The 19764-nt window shown below is 37.3% G+C and overlaps 1 protein-coding gene across 1 annotated transcript in view; it reads right to left on the bottom strand.

Moving 5' to 3' along the window:
• ALK (ALK receptor tyrosine kinase) overlaps positions 1–19764 on the bottom strand; it is a 633273-nt gene that overhangs the window by 35828 nt on the left and 577681 nt on the right. The window contains exons 23-24 of the mRNA XM_053712803.1: positions 7241–7338; positions 1705–1797 (exon numbers count right to left, since the gene is read on the bottom strand). Of these exons, the coding sequence (XP_053568778.1) occupies positions 1705–1797; positions 7241–7338 (191 nt within the window). The remainder of the gene's footprint in view (positions 1–1704; positions 1798–7240; positions 7339–19764) is intronic.

Genomic DNA, 19764 nt, shown 5'->3' with positions numbered 1-19764 from the left:
TGAATCCTTCACTTGTTCCCAGTTTGTTGGATTGAGAGCTTGCATTGTGTGACTGTTTAGGGACCCAGGTTTTGGAAGAAACCTTGACGTGGTACCTGGGCTTGTCCCATTTGGCAAGATGCGGTAACTAACCCTTCCATTTTTGCTGGACTTTCTCTGTGTGCTATATATATATATATATATATATATATATATATATATATATATATATATATATATATATATATATATATATATATATATATATACACACAACAACATATAAAATTAGGGGGAGGTAAAAGGTGAGTTTAAAATCCTCCACTATGCACAAAATATAGAGAAAATAACTTGTGTAGTTCATTAACAAATCTAGACAGGCCAGAAGGCTTGCTTGTCCCACAGAAAACCTCTGAATTACATTGTTTCCAATGCAGCAAAGGATTTTGGGTAAGATATGCAAATTAGGTTCACAATGACACACCTTTTTACTTCAAGTCTGCTTTTCAGCAGATTCCCTTTACGCCAAAGCATCGCTGTTCACACAGCTTATAAGCTTAGCTAGGGTTAGTGCAGTGATGGTTACTGGGATTGTTATGAATCACTGCACTAACCCTAGCTAAACTTATAAGCTTTCTGGCCTGTCTAGATTTGTTAATGAACTACACAATGAATTATTTTCTCTCTCTCTCTCTATCTCTCTCTCTCTCTATATATATATATATATATATACATACATACAGTACACACCACATCACACACAATGCATTTCAGTTACACACACACTGTAATAGATACACACACCACAGTGACACATACGCACACGCATACTGTAATATATTTATATATATATATAATATATATATATATATATACACACACCACATCACACACACTAATATATACACACTATATCACACACAGTGCATTTCAGTGACACACACACACTGTAATAGATACACACACCACAGTGACATATATGCACACACTGTAATACATATACACACCACAGTGGCACAAACAAACACTTTAATACATATACACACCACAATAGCACAAACACACATTTTAATACATATACACACCACAGTGGCACAAACACACACAAACAAACACTTTAATACATATACACACCACAATAGCACAAACACACATTTTAATACATATACACACCACAGTGGCACAAACCCACACAAACATTTTAATACATATACACACCACAATAGCACAAACACACATTTTAATACATATACACACCACAGTGGCACAAACACACATTTTAATACATATACACACCACAGTGGCACAAACACACACAAACAAACACTTTAATACATATACACACCACAATAGCACAAACACACATTTTAATACATATACACACCACAGTGGCACAAACACACACAAACAAACACTTTAATACATATACACACCACAATAGCACAAACACACATTTTAATACATATACACACCACAGTGGCACAAACACACACAAACAAACACTTTAATACATATACACACCACAGTGGCACAAACCCACACAAACACTTTAATACATATACACAACACATCACAAAACATAAATATCCCAGAGACATAAAAAGATAAATAAATGAAAGGTAGGCAAACTTATATTCACCCTATCAATCATTAATGTTTGCCATTTAATAACTTTTTTTGTTGATACTGGCATTTACTAAGATGTCCTCTACTTTATGAAATTACCTGTATATATCACGAGCCATCCCGAAATCTCCTATCTTTGCAACTCGTCCAGGCCCCTGACATGTTAGCAGACAGTTCCTTGCAGCAATGTCCCTGCAAAGAAAGTGACAATCTCCTTAATAAGGTCAGCTTCAATCAATAAAATGCTGTGACATGCCTCCGTTTTACAGAACTCTTGTCCCAAGTCATTCTTATCTTTTGATTTGAGAACTTTCAGTCTACTCTGAGTATTTCCTGCAGGAAAATATCCAGTAGTTGTTTATCTTAATATGACATCATGTATTCAGGGCATTTAATCAATTTCTTTAAGAAAACTGGATAACATATTAGTAAAGGAGATTACTACTTTGTGTTGCACATTTCAGTTCATTATTTTAGTACTGTTTTCAATGACAAAGCCCGGGGTCTAATCAAAGTAAGGTAATTGTGTAGATTATTAGACTTTCTAGATGTGTGTAGACAATTATAATAGGCCATTTCCAATTAGACTGATTCTGCCGTACTATACAGGGAGTGTATAAGATTCTGCAGTACTATAAAGGGAGTGTATAAGATTCTGCAGTACTATACAGGGAGTGTACAAGGTTCTGCAGGACTATACATGGAGTGTATAAGATTCTGCAGTACTATACAGGGAGTGTATAAGGTTCTCCAGTACTATACAGGGAGTGTACAAGGTTCTGCAGTACTATACAGGGAGTGGATAAGGTTCTGCAGTACTATACAGGGAGTGTACAAGGTTCTGCAGTACTATACAGGGAGTATACAAGGTTCTGCAGTACTATACAAGGAGTGTACAAGGTTCTGCAGTACTATACAGGGAGTGTACAAGGTTCTGCAGTACTATACAGGGAGTGGATAAGGTTCTGCAGTACTATACAGGGAGTGTATAAGATTCTGCAGTACTATACAGGGAGTGTATAAGGTTCTCCAGTACTATACAGGGAGTGTACAAGGTTCTGCAGTACTATACAGGGAGTGTTCAAGGTTCTGCAGTACTATACAGGGAGTATACAAGGTTCTGCAGTACTATACAGGGAGTGTTCAAGGTTCTGTAGTACTATACAGGGAGTGTATAAGGTTCTCCGGTACTATACAGGGAGTGTACAAGGTTCTGCAGTACTATACAGGGAGTGTACAAGGTTCTGCAGTACTATACAGGGAGTGTTCAAGGTTCTGCAGTACTATACAGGGAGTATACAAGGTTCTGCAGTACTATACAGGGAGTGTACAAGGTTCTGCAGTACTATACAGGGAGTGTACAAGGTTCTGCAGTACTATACAGGGAGAGTACAAGGTTCTGCAGTACTATACAGGGAGTGTACAAGGTTCTGCAATACTATACAGGGAGTGTACAAGGTTCTGCAGTACTATACAGGGAGTGTATAAGGTTCTGCAGTACAATACAGGGAGTGTATAAGGTTCTGCAGTACTATACAGGGAGTGTATAAGGTTCTGCAGTACTATAGAAGGAGTGTATAAGGTTCTGCAGTACTATACAGGGAGTGTATAAGGTTCTGCAGTACTATACAGGGAGTGTACAAGGTTCTGCAGTACTATACAGGGAGTGTATAAGGTTCTGCAGTACTATACAGGGAGTGTACAAGGTTCTGCAGTACTATACAGGGAGTGTACAAGGTTCTGCAGTACTATACAGGGAGTGGATAAGGTTCTGCAGTACTATACAGGGAGTGTACAAGGTTCTGCAGTACTATACAGGGAGTGTATAAGATTCTGCAGTACTATACAGGTAGTGTATAAGGTTCTGCAGTACTATACAGGGAGTGTACAAGGTTCTGCAGGACTATACAGGGAGTGTATAACATTCTGCAGTACTATACAGGGAGTGTACAAGGTTCTGCAGGACTATACAGGGAGTGTACAAGGTTCTGCAGGACTATACAGGGAGTGTTCAAAGTTCTGCAATACTATACAGGGAGTGTACAAGGTTCTGCAGTACTATACAGGGAGTGTACAAGGTTCTGCAGTATTATACAGGGAGTGTACAAGGTTCTGCAGTACTATACAGGGAGTGTATAAGGTTCTGCAGTACTATACAGGGAGTGTACAAGGTTCTGCAGTACTATACAGGGAGTGTACAAGGTTCTGCAGTACTATACAGGGAGTGTACAAGGTTCTGCAGTACTATACAGGGAGTGTATAAGGTTCTGCAGTACTATACAAGGAGTGTATAAGGTTCTGCAGTACTATACAGGGAGTGTATAAGGTTCTGCAGTACTATACAGGGAGTGTACAAGGTTCTGCAGTACTATACAGGGAGTGTATAAGGTTCTGCAGTACTATACAGGGAGTGTATAAGGTTCTGCAGGACTATACAGGGAGTGTATAAGGTTCTGCAGTACTATACAGGGAGTGTATAAGGTTCTGCAGTACTATACAGGGAGTGTACAAGGTTCTGCAGTACTATACAAGGAGTGTATAAGGTTCTGCAGTACTATACAGGGAGTGTACAAGGTTCTGCAGTACTATACAAGGAGTGTACAAGGTTCTGCAGTACTATACAGGGAGTGTACAAGGTTCTGCAGTACTATACAGGGAGTGTACAAGGTTCTGCAATACTATACAGGGATTGTACAATGTTCTGCAGTACTATACAGGGAGTGTATAAGGTTCTGCAGTACTATACAGGGATTGTATAAGGTTCTGCATACTATACAGGGAGTGTATAAGATTCTGCAGTACTATACAGGGAGTGTATAAGGTTCTGCAGTACTATACAGGATGTGTATAAGCTTCTGCAGTACTATACAGGGAGTGTATAAGGTTCTGCAGTACTATACAGGGAGTGTATAAGGTTCTGCAGTACTATACAGGGAGTGTACAAGGTTCTGCAGTACTATACAAGGAGTGTATAAGGTTCTGCAGTACTATACAGGGAGTGTATAAGGTTCTGCAGTACTATACAGGGAGTGTACAAGGTTCTGCAGTACTATACAGGGAGTGTATAAGGTTCTGCCGTACTATACAGGGAGTGTATAAGGTTCTGCAGTACTATACAAGGAGTGTATAAGGTTCTGCAGTACTATACAGGGAGTGTATAAGGTTCTGCAGTACTATACAGGGAGTGTACAAGGTTCTGCAGTACTATACAGGGAGTGTACAAGGTTCTTCAGTACTATACAGGGATTGTATAAGGTTCTGCAGTACTATACAGGGAGTGTACAAGGTTCTGCAGTACTATACAAGGAGTGTACAAGGTTCTGCAGTACTATACAGGGAGTGTACAAGGTTCTGCAGTACTATACAGGGAGTGTACAAGGTTCTGCAATACTATACAGGGATTGTATAAGGTTCTGCCGTACTATACAGGGAGTGTATAAGGTTCTGCAGTACTATACAAGGAGTGTATAAGGTTCTGCAGTACTATACAGGGAGTGTATAAGGTTCTGCAGTACTATACATGGAGTGTACAAGGTTCTGCAGTACTATACAGGGAGTGTATAAGGTTCTGCAGTACTATACAGGGAGTGTATAAGGTTCTGCAGTACTATACAGGGAGTGTACAAGGTTCTGCAGTACTATACAGGGAGTGGATAAGGTTCTGCAGTACTATACAGGGAGTGTACAAGATTCTGCAGTACTATACAGGGAGTGTATAAGGTTCTGCAGTACTATACAGGATGTGTATAAGCTTCTGCAGTACTATACAGGGAGTGTATAAGGTTCTGCAGTACTATACAGGGAGTGTATAAGGTTCTGCAGTACTATACAGGGAGTGTACAAGATTCTGCAGTACTATACAGGGAGTGTACAAGGTCTGCAGTACTATACAGGGAGTGTACAAGGTTCTGCAGTACTATACAGGGAGTATACAAGGTTCTGCAGTACTATACAAGGAGTGTACAAGGTTCTGCAGTACTATACAGGGAGTGTACAAGGTTCTGCAGTACTATACAGGGAGTGTACAAGGTTCTGCAGTACTATACAGGGAGTGTATAAGGTTCTGCAGTACTATACAGGGAGTGTACAAGGTTCTGCAGTACTATACAGGGAGTGTACAAGGTTCTGCAGTACTATACAGGGAGTGTATAAGGTTCTGCAGTACTATACACGGAGTGTACAAGGTTCTGCAGTACTATGCAGGGAGTGTACAAGGTTCTGCAGTACTATACAGGGAGTGTTCAAGATTCTGCAGTACTATACAGGGAGTGTATAAGGTTCTGCAGTACTATACAGGGAGTGTACAAGGTTCTGCAGTACTATACAGGGAGTGTACAAGGTTCTGCAGTACTATACAGGGAGTGTACAAGGTTCTGCAGTACTATACAGGGAGTGTACAAGATTCTGCAGTACTATACAGGGAGTGTATAAGGTTCTGCAGTACTATATAGGGAGTGTACAAGGTTCTGCAGTACTATACAGGGAGTGTACAAGGTTCTGCAGGACTATACATATGCAGCACTGCATATGTATAGTACTGAAGCTAAACTTTACCTTTCTATAATTCTTTGAGGGACATTGAAATACTGACGAGACGTCTTAGATAAACTCACCAGAGCTTTAGATAATCACCACTTGCAAATCAAATTCAGGGCAACTGGTATCTCTGTGTTATGGGGGTTCTAAATTGAATAAAATAGCACCCCCAGAAGCCCCTTAAACTGCATTGGACACAGTGCTGACATTAGAAATCTCGCTTCTTTCCATGCTATTTTGCTTGGCACAGTTTTTGTGTATCACTTTGCTATACGTGGCAGGTTGTGTGTAACTGAAGCCAGTACAAGAATGTAAAATGAACATACTGAACGCCAGGAATTAACCAGACACCTAAACCCAGGAAATGTGACTGTATACAGCAGGAGCTAGACAAGGTAGTTCCCTCTTTTACCCTAAAACTGTATTTATGGGCATGTCTGTACTATATATATATTTATACACACATGCATGCATGTGAACCAGGGCTGTTTAGCTATAATACAATATTGTACTTTACTGCATGTTAGCTGTTATCCACAAGAGTTAAACAGATGATTAAAGGGACATGAAACCAAAATTGTTTCCTTCATGATTCACATAGAGCATACGATTTTAAACAACTTTCCAAATTATCTCTATTATCTAATTAGCTTAGTTTTATTGATATCCTTTGTTGAAGAATACCTAGGTAGGCTCCGGAGATGGGAGCTAGCTGCTGATTGGTGGCTGCACAGATATGCCATTTGTCATTGGCTTATTGTTGTGTTCAGCTAGCTCCCAGTAGTGCATTGCGGCTCCATCAGCAAAGAATACTAAGAGAATGAAGCATAATTGATAAAAGAAGTAAATTAGATAGTTGTTTAAAACTCTATGATCAGATTCATGAAGGAATCTCACCTTATGTTACATTATAGAACAAGCATATTTGTCACAGTTGCCATTTACAAATAGCCTTCAGGGTATCAGAGAGTTTAAATTACATTTTAGTTTTTATCTTTACTTGTTTGCTAGTTGTACCCTATCAATATTATAGACCCCTTTGGCACTCAGTAGGGTGAAGCTTAAGGGCAGAGGTGAACCCTAGAGTTTTAGAACTTACCTGTGAATAAAATGGTTTTCCTCTAAATACTGACAGCCATGGGCGATGTCACGAGCAACATTAAGCAAGTCTAGCATGCTGAGGGAGGAAGGCTGGTTCTGCAGAGAGAGATATTGGAAGTGATAAATTAACATTGGAATTCAGTCAAAGTAGTGCTGACCAGATATCAGGTTGCAGTAATGAAACAATACTGTATGTGTCTGTGTGTTTGTATGTTTGTTTGTATGTATGTGTGTGTTTGTATGTTTGTTTGTATGTATGTGTGTGTTTGTATGTTTGTTTGTATGTATATGTGTGTTTGTATGTTTGTATGTGTGTGTGTTTGTATGTTTGTGTGTATGTGTGTGTGTTTGTATGTTTGTGTGTATGTGTGTGTGTGTTTGTGCGTTTGTATGTGTGTGTGTTTGTATGTTTGTATGTCTGTGTGTGTGTTTGTATATTTGTGTTTGTATGTTTGCTTGTATGTGTGTGTGTTTGTTTGTATGTGTGTGTGTTTGTATGTTTGTGTGTTTGTATGTTTGTGTGTATGTGTGTGTGTGTTTGTACGTTTGTGTGTGTGTGTTTGTGCGTTTGTATGTGTGTGTGTTTGTATGTTTGTATGTCTGTGTGTGTGTTTGTATATTTGTGTTTGTATGTTTGCTTGTATGTGTGTGTGTTTGTATGTGTGTGTTTGTGTGTTTGTATGTGTGTGTGTTTGTATGTGTATGTGAGTGTGTTTGTATGTGTATGTGTGTGTGCTTGTATCTGTGTCTGTGTGTTTTTATGTGTATGTGTGTGTGTTTGTATGTGTATGTGTTTGTATGCGTGTGTGTGTGTTTGTATGTGTATGTGTTTGTTGGTATGTTTGTGTGTGTGTTATTGTACGTTTGTATGTGTGTGTGTTTGTACGTTTGTATGCTTGTGTGTGTGTTTGTATACTTGTGTGTGTGTTTGTATACTTGTGTTTGTATGTTTGTTTGTATATGTGTGTGTTTGTATGTGTGTGTTTGTGTGTTTGTATGTTTGTGTGTTTGTATGTTTGTGTGAGTATGTATGTGTGTGTTTTTGTATGTGTATGTGAGTGTGTTTGTATGTGTATGTGAGTGTGTTTGTATGTGTATGTGTGTGTGTTTGTATGTGTGTATGTGTGTTTGTATGTGTATGTGTTTGTATGTGTGTGTGTGTGTTTGTATGTGTGTGTTTGTATGTGTGTGTGTGTGTTTGTATGTGTATTTGTGTGTGTTGGTATGTTTGTGTGAGTGTGTTTGTATGTGTATGTGTTTGTATGCAGGGCCACCACTAGAAATTTTGGGGCCCCTGACTTAACCATTGATCAGCCCCCCCCCCCCACCTTTGACATGTGCAATTTTTGACCAAGTGACTAAAACATATATGCACTTTATTCTTAAGTGTCTATTTAAACTTGGAAATGTTGTAAAGGTAGTAACATACACTGAAACACACACACACACACTTACACATAAGGATTCACATATAGACACTCTAGCAGACACGCAAAGAAACTCAGACACAGACACCCAAACAGACACTCAGCACTTGCTTACATTGACCTGACAAGTAATGAGGTAAACTACAGTTTTGTAAAAAAAGGAGATTTAGAAAACAAAATATGGAGTTCTGATTATCTTTTTGTAAAGGAAGATGCCAACTAAATGATGACAACAGCATGCAGTGGCTGAAAGGAAGGGCCCTGAACTGCCTAAACAATAATTTAAAGGTTAAATGGTAGATTGGTGACTTCCGGAAAGGTCTCATTAGTCTCAAAGTCTGTAGAAAGATGGGAATAATCAGTAGTAAGGTCAAAATGTCCTAAAAAGGAACAGAAAATGGGCACACACACACAAACTCAAACATGCACATACACCCAAGGAAACACCAACAGAGACAGCCTCAGAAAACACACAAAGACATACCACACACACACACACACACACACACACACACACACACAGAGACACCCACAGAAAACACACAAAGACATACACACACAGAGGGACAACCACATAAAACACAGAAAGACATACATACACACACCCTCACTGAGACATCCACAGAAAACACACAAAGACATACACACACCCTCACAGAGACGCCCACAGAAAATACACACCCTCACAGAGACATCCACAGAAAACACAGACATACACACCCACCCTCACAGAGGCATCCACAGAAAACACAGACATACACACCCACCCTCACAGAGGCATCCAGAGAAAATACACAAAGACAAACACACGCCCACCCTCACAGCGACACACATAGAAAAAGCTCAAAGACATATGCACACACCCTCACAGACATCCACAGAAAATGCACAAAGACATACACACCCACCTTCACAGAGATACCAACAGAGATCACTTTTTAAAGAATCATATTTGTAAATGTGCAAACAAAAATAATTCTGTGAATTCAAAATTGTACATTAATGATCTGGGTAGATGGCTAGATGAAGAAAAAAAAGAAAAAAGTACTTTTAAAAGGTTGACATATGTTTGTTTGATATTTTTCCCATTTTCCCCAACCAAGAGCACCAATTCAAATATAGTGTACAAATGTTCCCATCTGTCAGCTGTACTTGTGGATTTTGAAAATGCTGTATATTGTCTTGGTGGAACCATAAGCTGTGGTACTTATACCATTAGATCTGGTTAAATGCAGTATTTGAGCTTGTTGGTATGCATTTCAAAATTAAGTCAGCTGTAGTGTAAACTGAACAGTTTTAAGTTAACCTGTCTCATTTCCAACACTGAGCAATCTTAGTCTGAGAGTATAACATGTTATGCAGATGTAAAAATCTTAGATAAAATGCCTCCTTGTATCTGGACAGTCCTTGCATAAAGGGGCAGTAAACTGGAATGTAATATATATCATTTTTGTATTGAGGAGGAAATATTTCTGCATGGTTTTAAATATAGAATTTCTACAGCATTGTCAAATAATCATAAATACACTGCTGCTAAAAAAATGTGTTTTTATGGACCCCTGGCCCCACCATACAACTACTACCACACTGAAGTTACAATCTTAAATTGCACAAAGAAATAAAAAACATTTGCTAAGTAATTCCTACCTCCTCTGCAAATGAAAGTGATCAGTCATCTGACTCAGTCACAAACTGTACAAACAAAGTGCCAAGTCTGTCTCACGCTGTGCATAGTGGTTTAGTGCACACTCAGAAATCCTCTCAAATGCTAATACTTTACTCCTTGTAATAACATTTCCCATGCTCAATTAGCACTTTGCTGTAGTACCCACTGGTGGCTGCCAAAATTTAAAAAAAAAAAAAAAAAAAATGTTTAAGTTCTTGCCTCATGGGGCCCCCCTAGCCCATTGGGCCCCTGACAGGAGTCACCCCTGTCACCCCCTGATGGCGGCCCTGTTTGTATGAGTGTGTATGTATATGTGTCTGTGCATGTGTGTGTATATATATATATATATATATATATATATATATATATATACATATGTTCCTACTTGATTAAAGTCATACTGGTAAGGGGTAGTATATTTAATATATTAATTCATTTTTATATAACTTGCCCATGAAAGATCAGTAAATAAACACATAAAAATATGTCAGGTTAAAGAAGGTAAAATTGTTTAAAGTAAAATTGAACATATCAGGAAATAATGACTCTCATCCTTTTATTAGTGGGAAGGTAAACCTTCCCCAAGATTCCATAAAACAAATCCAAATATGACATTTTGAAACACACATGTTAGGTGGAGCAAATAATTAATAGGAGTACAATGTCCCTTTAAACGAGTGGGTAATGAGGTGTATAAACAAAATCAGTGTATTATTTACAAAACAACATAGAAATGTGAAAATAAAAATAGCTCTAAATTAAGAGCAACCGAGGACCCCTCTGATAAGCCTTTACAGCTTTTCATTTCTCTGTATGTAAAAATCATTTATTAAACTTTACTTGGGGTTAATACTTAAAATGCATAACCTTTACAAAATGACCTTTCTCCAAGTTAAGTGAATTTTTAAAATAATTTGTTAGAATGTGTAAGTCAGTGCCAGCAGCCCTTCAAGTCTATGGGGCTGAATGATCAAGCTCGATGCCCCTGTTTCCGTGCGAGACACCCCCAAATGGATTAAATGCATAGTTAAAGTACCAATAAGGAGCCACAGAGAACTGGTGGTCCCAAGTGAACAAATCCAGTGAGCCAATCAGCAGTGGCAGTCACGCAACCTAACCACTCACCGGTCATGTTTGCGTGAGTCCAGCACTCCTTTGCGAGGGACTTGTTGAGTCATTAGTGATAAATTTACATGCTCTAACGAATAAGAGAGTGTCATTTGTTTCACTAGAGCAGCCATTTAACTCTACCAAGAAAACACCATTGTATATTGCATATATTTAAAAACAAATCTTTCACCAGTTTGATGGAAACTTTTAATAACATTTAATAACATTTTTGATACATTTGATGTGATACATTCTCTCTTTTCTTCATGAGAGGTGATAGATTTGAACTTGGATACTGTGACATTAAAAGATCCGTAACATCAGACAGATGAGCACAGAACCTTGTAATCAGTGAATGCAAACACATTATGACTTGTTGTTCTGATATACAATATCATTCTGTTATGTCCCTTGTACTTGAATTGCATCTGATTGGTGGTTTGGCTGTTACAGTGTGTAGATGCTATAAGAGGCTGCATTGTATACAGAAGAAACTAGTACAGGTAGCCCTCAGTTTACGCCGGGGTTAGGTTCCAGTAGGAATGGTTGTAAATAGAAACCGTTGTAAATTGAAACCCAGTTTATAATGTAAGTTAGTCAATGGAAAGGGAGGGAGATAGGCTCTAGGCCCCTCTCAAAATTGTCATAAGTAACACCTCATACATTTATTTTTAAAGCTTTGAAATGAAGACTTTAAATGCTAAACAGCATTATAAACCTAATAAAATAATCACTCAACACAGAATATATAATTAAACTAAGTTAAATGAACAAAAACATTTGCTAAACAGCATTATAAACCTAATAAAATAATCACACAACACAGACTTCACTTGCATTTTTCTGCAAACAGTTCTTTCTATGCATTCCAATCTGGACTGATTTATAGACAGGAATATCTTGTTCCTTTGAAATCTGCTCGATAGCTCAGGTCTGGTTAAACTGATTAATTTCAGCTTGCTTGGCTTTGCTGCAACACAAGCGGACAGCTCCACCTACTGGCTATTTTAATAAATGCACTGCTTCTCAATGCTTTTCAATAGCAGTCACATGACTGGAAAAAAAGGTTGTTATTCTGAAACGGTGTAAATTGAACCGTTGTAAAACGAGGGCCACCTGTATTTGTCTCTGTTCTGTTTACATTTACATTATCATGTGTCCAGTTTTGCACATCACTGTCCAAAATAGAGCAATGTGCCTTGTGCATATCAGTGAGCAATCTATTCCACGGGACACTTGTGCCAGGGCTTATACGTCTTATTAAAATTCACTTTTTTTCATGCAAAAATATTGTTTAAATAGTGATAGCATAGAGCTTATACAGGTACAAAACCCTTTATCCAAAGTGTCTGGGACTATAAAAGGCTTGGGTTTTGTAATAGTTTTAATTTCAGAATATTTGTATATTTGCATCCGTAAAACGGGACAGCTTGGAGAGGGGATGAGACCAAGTGCAAATAACAATATATGCAATCTATCTATCTATCTATCTATCTATCTATCTATCTATCTATCTATCTATCTATCTACAGAACTGTAAATAGACAAAAAATGTTTTGGAGAAATCATTGATCTCTCACACACAAACAGACAAAAAAATGATTAGTTTAATTGAGTATTTGTTAAAGGGGTATGATACCCAACTCATATGTTGAATCACTTGAAAGTGATGCAGCATAGCTGTAAAAAGTTGACTAGAAAATATCACCGAAACATCTCTATGTAAAAAAGGGAAGATATTTTACCTCAAAATGTCCTCAGTAGCCACATCCCATTGTAAAGGAATTTTCAGCAGCCAATCAGGATGCTAGTCCCAGGACTTCCTAGGGAGTTTGCTTCTGGCATGCACAGTCACGGTCATGATATTTCCCTACTCAGTTTTAAGGGACATAAAACAAAAAAACAACAACATTTCATGCTTTAGATAAAGCATACCATTTTTATAAACTTTCCAAACAATCTAATTTGCTTTGTTGTCTTGGTAGCCTTTGTTGAAAAGCATACCTAGGTAGGCTCAGGAGCCAGCTGCTGATTGGTGGTTGCACATAAATGCCTCTTGTCATTGGCTAAATGATCATGTTCTTCCAACTCCCAGTAGTGCATTGCAGCTCCTTCAATAAAGGATATCAAATGCATAATACAAATTTGATAATTGAAGTAAAATGGAAAGTTGCTTATAAATGTATGCTCTATCTGAATCATGAAAGAAACATTTTGGGTTTCATATACCTTTAAAGTGAAATCAGTCAAATCTCATGAGATCACACTTAAGCAAAGCATGACCTCAGCACTGCTGATGCTGATTGGCTATTGTTTTTTCAACCTACAGTAGCAGAAGAATAACTGTTCACAGACCACTAACTAAGAAATTTTGAGGTAAAATATATTTTTTTTTCATAGAGATTCTCAGGTGATATTTTCTAGTCAGCTTTTTACAGTTATGCTGCATCACTTTCAATTGATTTAGCATATGAGTATTATGTCCCTTTAAGGGAGTCATGGAATTCAAAGCTAAATTATCCTTATTATATTGCAAATGATTTCGCTCAGGGCAATCACGAGAATACCATCAGATAAGGGAGAGGGATGTATTTCAGTTGGGCAAACTACTTTCTATCCTGGCCCACAATTTTATTAAGTTTTCTTTATCAGCATATGAATAGATTAGTATTTAAATAGTATTCTGTCTCAGATGAACTACAGAAAACTAAACTCCACTGATTTCTAGAACTTTAAAAACTAAAAATATTAATTATACAAATCAATTTTTTTTCAGAAATTGCTGCCGTACAAAGGGTTCAACACCTCTTGCAACAATATAAACATTAGGGGTCTGTATTTAGATCCTTCCTGTTCCATCTGAATGCGAAAGGCGACCATTTATGTGGTGCATTTATTCTTGTAAAAGTTCAACACACTAAGATCTGTGCAAATTCATATCCTAGTGTGTTGAACTTTCACAAGAATAAATGCGATTGAATATAATATATTGCGCAAGCTTGTGGTAATTGTTGTTCCCTATACTTTCAATGACGAGAGCAAAGAGCAAACTCACACTTGTATTACAAGTCCATGGTTAATCCTTGGGGGCCGATTTATTATGCTGTGAATGCAGCAGTTTCCGCACCAGCCTTTAGGCTCGCTGGAAACATAAGTTAAAAAGCTGCGGTCATAAGACAGCTGTTCCTTAACTCGTCTCTGAGGCGGCGGACAGCAATCAGCCCAATCGGATACGATTGGGTTGATTAAAACCCCCTACGAGTGGCCGATTGGCTGCAAATGCGCAGGGGGCAGTATTGCACAAGAATTTCACGAGAAATGCTTGTGCAATGATAAATTTAATTTAAAGGGACAGTCAGCACTTCCGTTAACATTATTTGATATTGAAAAATAAAAACCAAAGATCCGCCTGCACTATACCCCTTCTGCCTTGCCACCTTGCTTCTGTACTAATCACCAGCAAATCAGAATCCAATCCTCGGTCAGAAATTGCACACGCTTGCAATTTCTGACCGAGGATTGGATTCTGATTTGCTGATCATTTGAAGAAGAAGGCAGCTACATAACGGTGGGGGGAGTTCGGCTGCAATATTTACCTGGTATTAGAGAAGTTAGGGACGGTGATTAGTACAGAAGCAAGGCGGCAAGGCAGAAGGGGTATAGTGCAGGCGGATCTTCGGTTTTTGTTTTTCAAAATCAAATAATGTTAACGGAAGTGTTGACTGTACCTTTAATGATGTCTGGCGAACATGATCTGTTACAGTGGATCATGTCTGTCCAACAAATGATAAATCGGCCCCTTGTACTGGATCGACAATAACATTGGCTCCAAATATTAACCGAAGTGAAAAGCTCTGGGGTTGTGACTGCTCATACAGGACTTCATGAACCACAAAGCTGTCCTCCTTTAGGTTTTTTTTTTCCACACAACTCTAAAGTACAAAGAATATTGCTTTTGTGCATAAACAAAACACACTAATGCCATTAATAAGATGTACTTAAAGGGATGCTTTCCCTTTAATGTGCTTACAGTGACTGTTTTAAAAGCTGCTGAGTTTAAAATATATGGGAAATGGCATATGTGGGTATATTTGTTTATTATCTTACTGTTCCAATTGGGGATTTCAGGAATGCGGTAGGTACTGTGAGTTATTACGGTTTTGCCAGAAAAAAGCAGCTCATTAGTTTCAATGGTAGAAATTGCACCATTTTACAGTGTGAGAAATGTTTAAAAGCCCACTATCCAGTGCTACAAATGCGACACTATACAAATAATAATAATTATTATTATATCTTTACCGGAAAAAAATTCTGTACTGTTTATCTTGTTTTTAGATCAAAATCTCGAGAAATTAAAAAACACAGTTTTTACAATAAACAAACTTAGAAAAGATGTATAATGAACAATCTTACATCATAATGCATATAAAGTACACAGCATACACACATGTGCTGTCTACCTATAATGCCCCAACTCAGATGTATAACTAATTCATTTTGAAAAAGAAAAGATTAATTTCACACAAGTAAATTGCTTTTGTCCTTGCACACTGTACAACGGCACTGATATAAATACTTGTATTGTAAGGGATATTCATGCTGAATAACTAATGTATTAGTGATTTGTACGTTTCTGGTAACTTCACATGGGAATCATGTTTTGGTAAATTTGGTAACTTGAGCAAGACCAATTTAATTTCACTTTGTAATACAAGTGCACAGATGCTCACAAAATGCCTGTGTTATGGATTTAACAATTTATGTTCGATATCTTGTGCAAAATACTTCTCCACTTTTAATCCTGGCCTCTATGCGTAAGGTGTATTCAGGTTTAGGTTTCTTTATATGTAAAAGGGTTTGCCCTAACCTCTGCCCTTCTTGTAGATGTTTCCATGTATGTCTGCAGCATCACTAAATCTCTGTTAGGGTTAAGATATATTACTCCTTTAAAATCTCTCAGAACTGCAATTCGCTTATGGAAAATAACGTATTAACCCTTTGTGCAAAGTTGTATCCTCAATATAACTTTTTTCTTCCGTCAAGGGTATTGCAAAAGGCACCTAATTTTTCCTCCCTAGCACCCTGTGGGTAAATAGACACATTATGGTCTTCACTGCAAGCAAGATATTTATGATAATGCTGCCCTGTTTATGATTTTAGCTCTACAGCATATGTTCATTAAATGTAATTCAGACATTGCAGAGTGCTTTCTTTCTACAAAAAACTATCTTCTGACAGTGGCCCATTCACCCATAAGTCTGGGGGTCTGATTCTGTACTGTCATGTTTACTAAAAATGAGTATTCTTGTCTGGAACTGGAACGATGTATGGCTCGTACAAAGATATTTGATGACTTCCTAATCTTGGCATCAGGCAAAATTTTCATTTACCAATTTACAACTGAGGTTTTATATATTATCTTGTCAGATGGAAATGAGCTAAGCACATAAAAAAGAATAAATGATTTACATCCTAGGAGATAAATGCTTTAAAATGTAGGAAGATAGCTACACTGAATTGGAAACCATTTTTCTTGTTTTAAGGACTGCGACAGCTTGTGTCCTCTACTAATGTGTCTAAATATGAACTAAAAAAAGCTCTGCCCCCATCTCTTAAAGGTTATTTATTAGCACGATTTGTTCAGACAATACTACTGGACCAGTTTGATAAAACATAGCTGGAATGGTGACACCTGAGGGTTTTTGTTGAACTCATGTAGCATTACACATCCTTCCTATAGGTCATGTTTAATTGGACAGCAGCAGATGTAAGAGCGCAAGCTCATACTGTAATTTAATAAAGTCTAAAAAGATTATACCAAGTAATGATTTACTACACATAATATACTGACAATAAAGAGGGACCAGCTGTAACCTTTTGGATGCCAGAGAGTGAGTGATGCATTGTGAGAGAAACTTCCTAGGCATGGATGTACACAAGGGGGTGGGGGTGGTGCAGGAGGGTACAAATTGATAAATATTAGATAGCCTTGAAGCCAATTTTCTCTTACAGTCAGGTAACCAGATGCCCATTATTCAGTTTGACAGTTAAAGTGATGGTAACCTTTAACTAATCAAATGCCATAAATGTAATCTTTGCCATTTAAAAAGTATATGTGCACTTTTTTGTTTTTAATTTTAATCCATCTGTGCAAGGGTTAAATTAGTGCATATAGTAATGCTTCTATTGCGATGTTGTGCCCGCCCACATGGATGAACTCTTTTTTTTTTGTTTCTTTAATGACAATTCCAGTGAACATCCAATCAACATGTGTGCCAGTTGACAAACTTGAAGTCCAGCCCCTTTATAGTCCTTAGAAAGCCTATGTAGAGAGTGGGTGGGATTGCTCTATACATCACAGCCCAGCCAAAATAGGAAATTAAGGGGGCAGAGGAACAGACAATACCAATTTGGATTATGAATATTTTATTATAACATATATATATATATACACACTTAAAAAATAATTATCTGGTTTTACTTGCAAACTAATATATTTTTCACTGCAACATTCTTATAGTCTGAAATGTACCATCAATTTAATTGGCTGTTCTGAAACAACCTATACAAAAAACCTGCACAATATTTTTAAGTCTTGTGGATGATACATTTTAAAAGACACCAGTTCATCTGTCCTTTACAAATATAGTGCCAACAAGTAGTGGCATTGTGCATGCACTAATCTATATGATGTTGCTGGTACCAAGAAAGATATAGAAATAAGTGTCATATGTGTTACTAGCATTCAAGGGGAGGTTAATCTCTGTATGTGCTACTGGCAGTGAGGAGTCAAATCACTGATGTGTATTTAACTGGCAGTCAAATAGGAGAAGTAATAATTTATCTGTGTGTTACTGACAATCAAATACATAAAATCAATGCTTAATTGTAAGACATGAAGGCCTATATTACAAATGGAGTGTAAGAATATTAGGCCTATTGAGTTAAATACAAAGTGCTCTTATTCTTGAGCTCATATTACACCTTGAAAGTAAATGGTAGCGCTCGAGTAAAAGCCTCAGGCCTGCTAACATCTGGAGGTTAAATAGCGCAACTGCTAAATCTATCACCTAATTCTAAGGGGCATGCTACAAAACTAAAGTCTTGCTTTCCCTCAAACGCTAACTAGAAGGGGAGTTATAAAATAGAAGAAATTGTTTTGTTCTTCACTTAGTAAAAAATATATTTATCTATCTATCTATCTATCTATCTATCTATCTATCTATCTATCTATCTATCTATCTATCTATCTATCTATCTGAATAATAAAAGTCTGTTAACAGTGGGGCTGTGTGTGTGTATATATATATATATATATATATATATATATACAGTATATATATATATATATGTGTATATGTGTACACATATAATACATAAATACAAATACATATGCACACATACATACACATATATATAAATATATATATATATACATACAAACACACATACAAATCCACACACATATATACTTACATCTTTGAACCATTCCCAATTCAACACTTTGTCACATATCATATCCCTTTAAGACTCTTTTTAAAAATGTATTTTAAAGAAAAACATTTATTTATATTCAATACTTTATTTGTTATATTGAACGTGTTTTTATCTACTTTTATTGTAGCCCTAAAACTTTACTTCAGGTCTCCCGCTAACTTTTTTGGGCCTGTTATGTGCTTGAGCGCCGCACATACTGTAAATTAATACACTACTTGTAATTTGAGCAATGTATTGCGCTGCTGTGCTATCCAATGAAAGTAAAGGGTGGGCTAAACAAATGTCTGCCTCACTAGCATTCTCTGGTAATTTTTTTTTTTTACTATGGATTTATAGGAGTAGATTTATTATGCTGCGGATGCGGCTGTTTCTGCGCAAGCCTTCAGGTCCGCCTGAAACAAAAGCTAAGAAGCAGCGGTCATAAGACCACTGCTCCTTAACTCATCCGCCACCTCTGAGGTGACGGACAGCAATCATGATTGCTACCCCCTGCTAGTGGCCGGTTGGCCGCGAATGTGCAGGGGGTGGAATTGCACAAGCATTTCACCAGAAATACTTCTGAGTCACTTATTACTTTCAAATTTATTTTATTTTTTATAGATTACATTTAAAGGGAACGTTGTACTAAAAAAAAACAAAACTATTATTCATATTAAGAGCAGCATTTAAACATTTGTTGCAACTGGTTTTATTGTTTTGTTGTGGCCCACTCCAAAAAAGAAAAAAGAGCTTTAGCAAAGCAATATCAAGCTAAGTACCCCTGCTAAAGCTGATTGGCTGATAGGTACTTCCTGCTAAAGCTATTATGTACTTCCTGCTAAA

This window comes from Bombina bombina, chromosome 4 (assembly GCF_027579735.1).
Source record: "Bombina bombina isolate aBomBom1 chromosome 4, aBomBom1.pri, whole genome shotgun sequence".
Classification (NCBI taxonomy): Eukaryota; Metazoa; Chordata; class Amphibia; order Anura; family Bombinatoridae; genus Bombina; species Bombina bombina.
The sequence above is the reverse complement of the archived record's forward strand: the minus strand, read 5'-3'. Positions and strand labels throughout refer to the sequence as shown.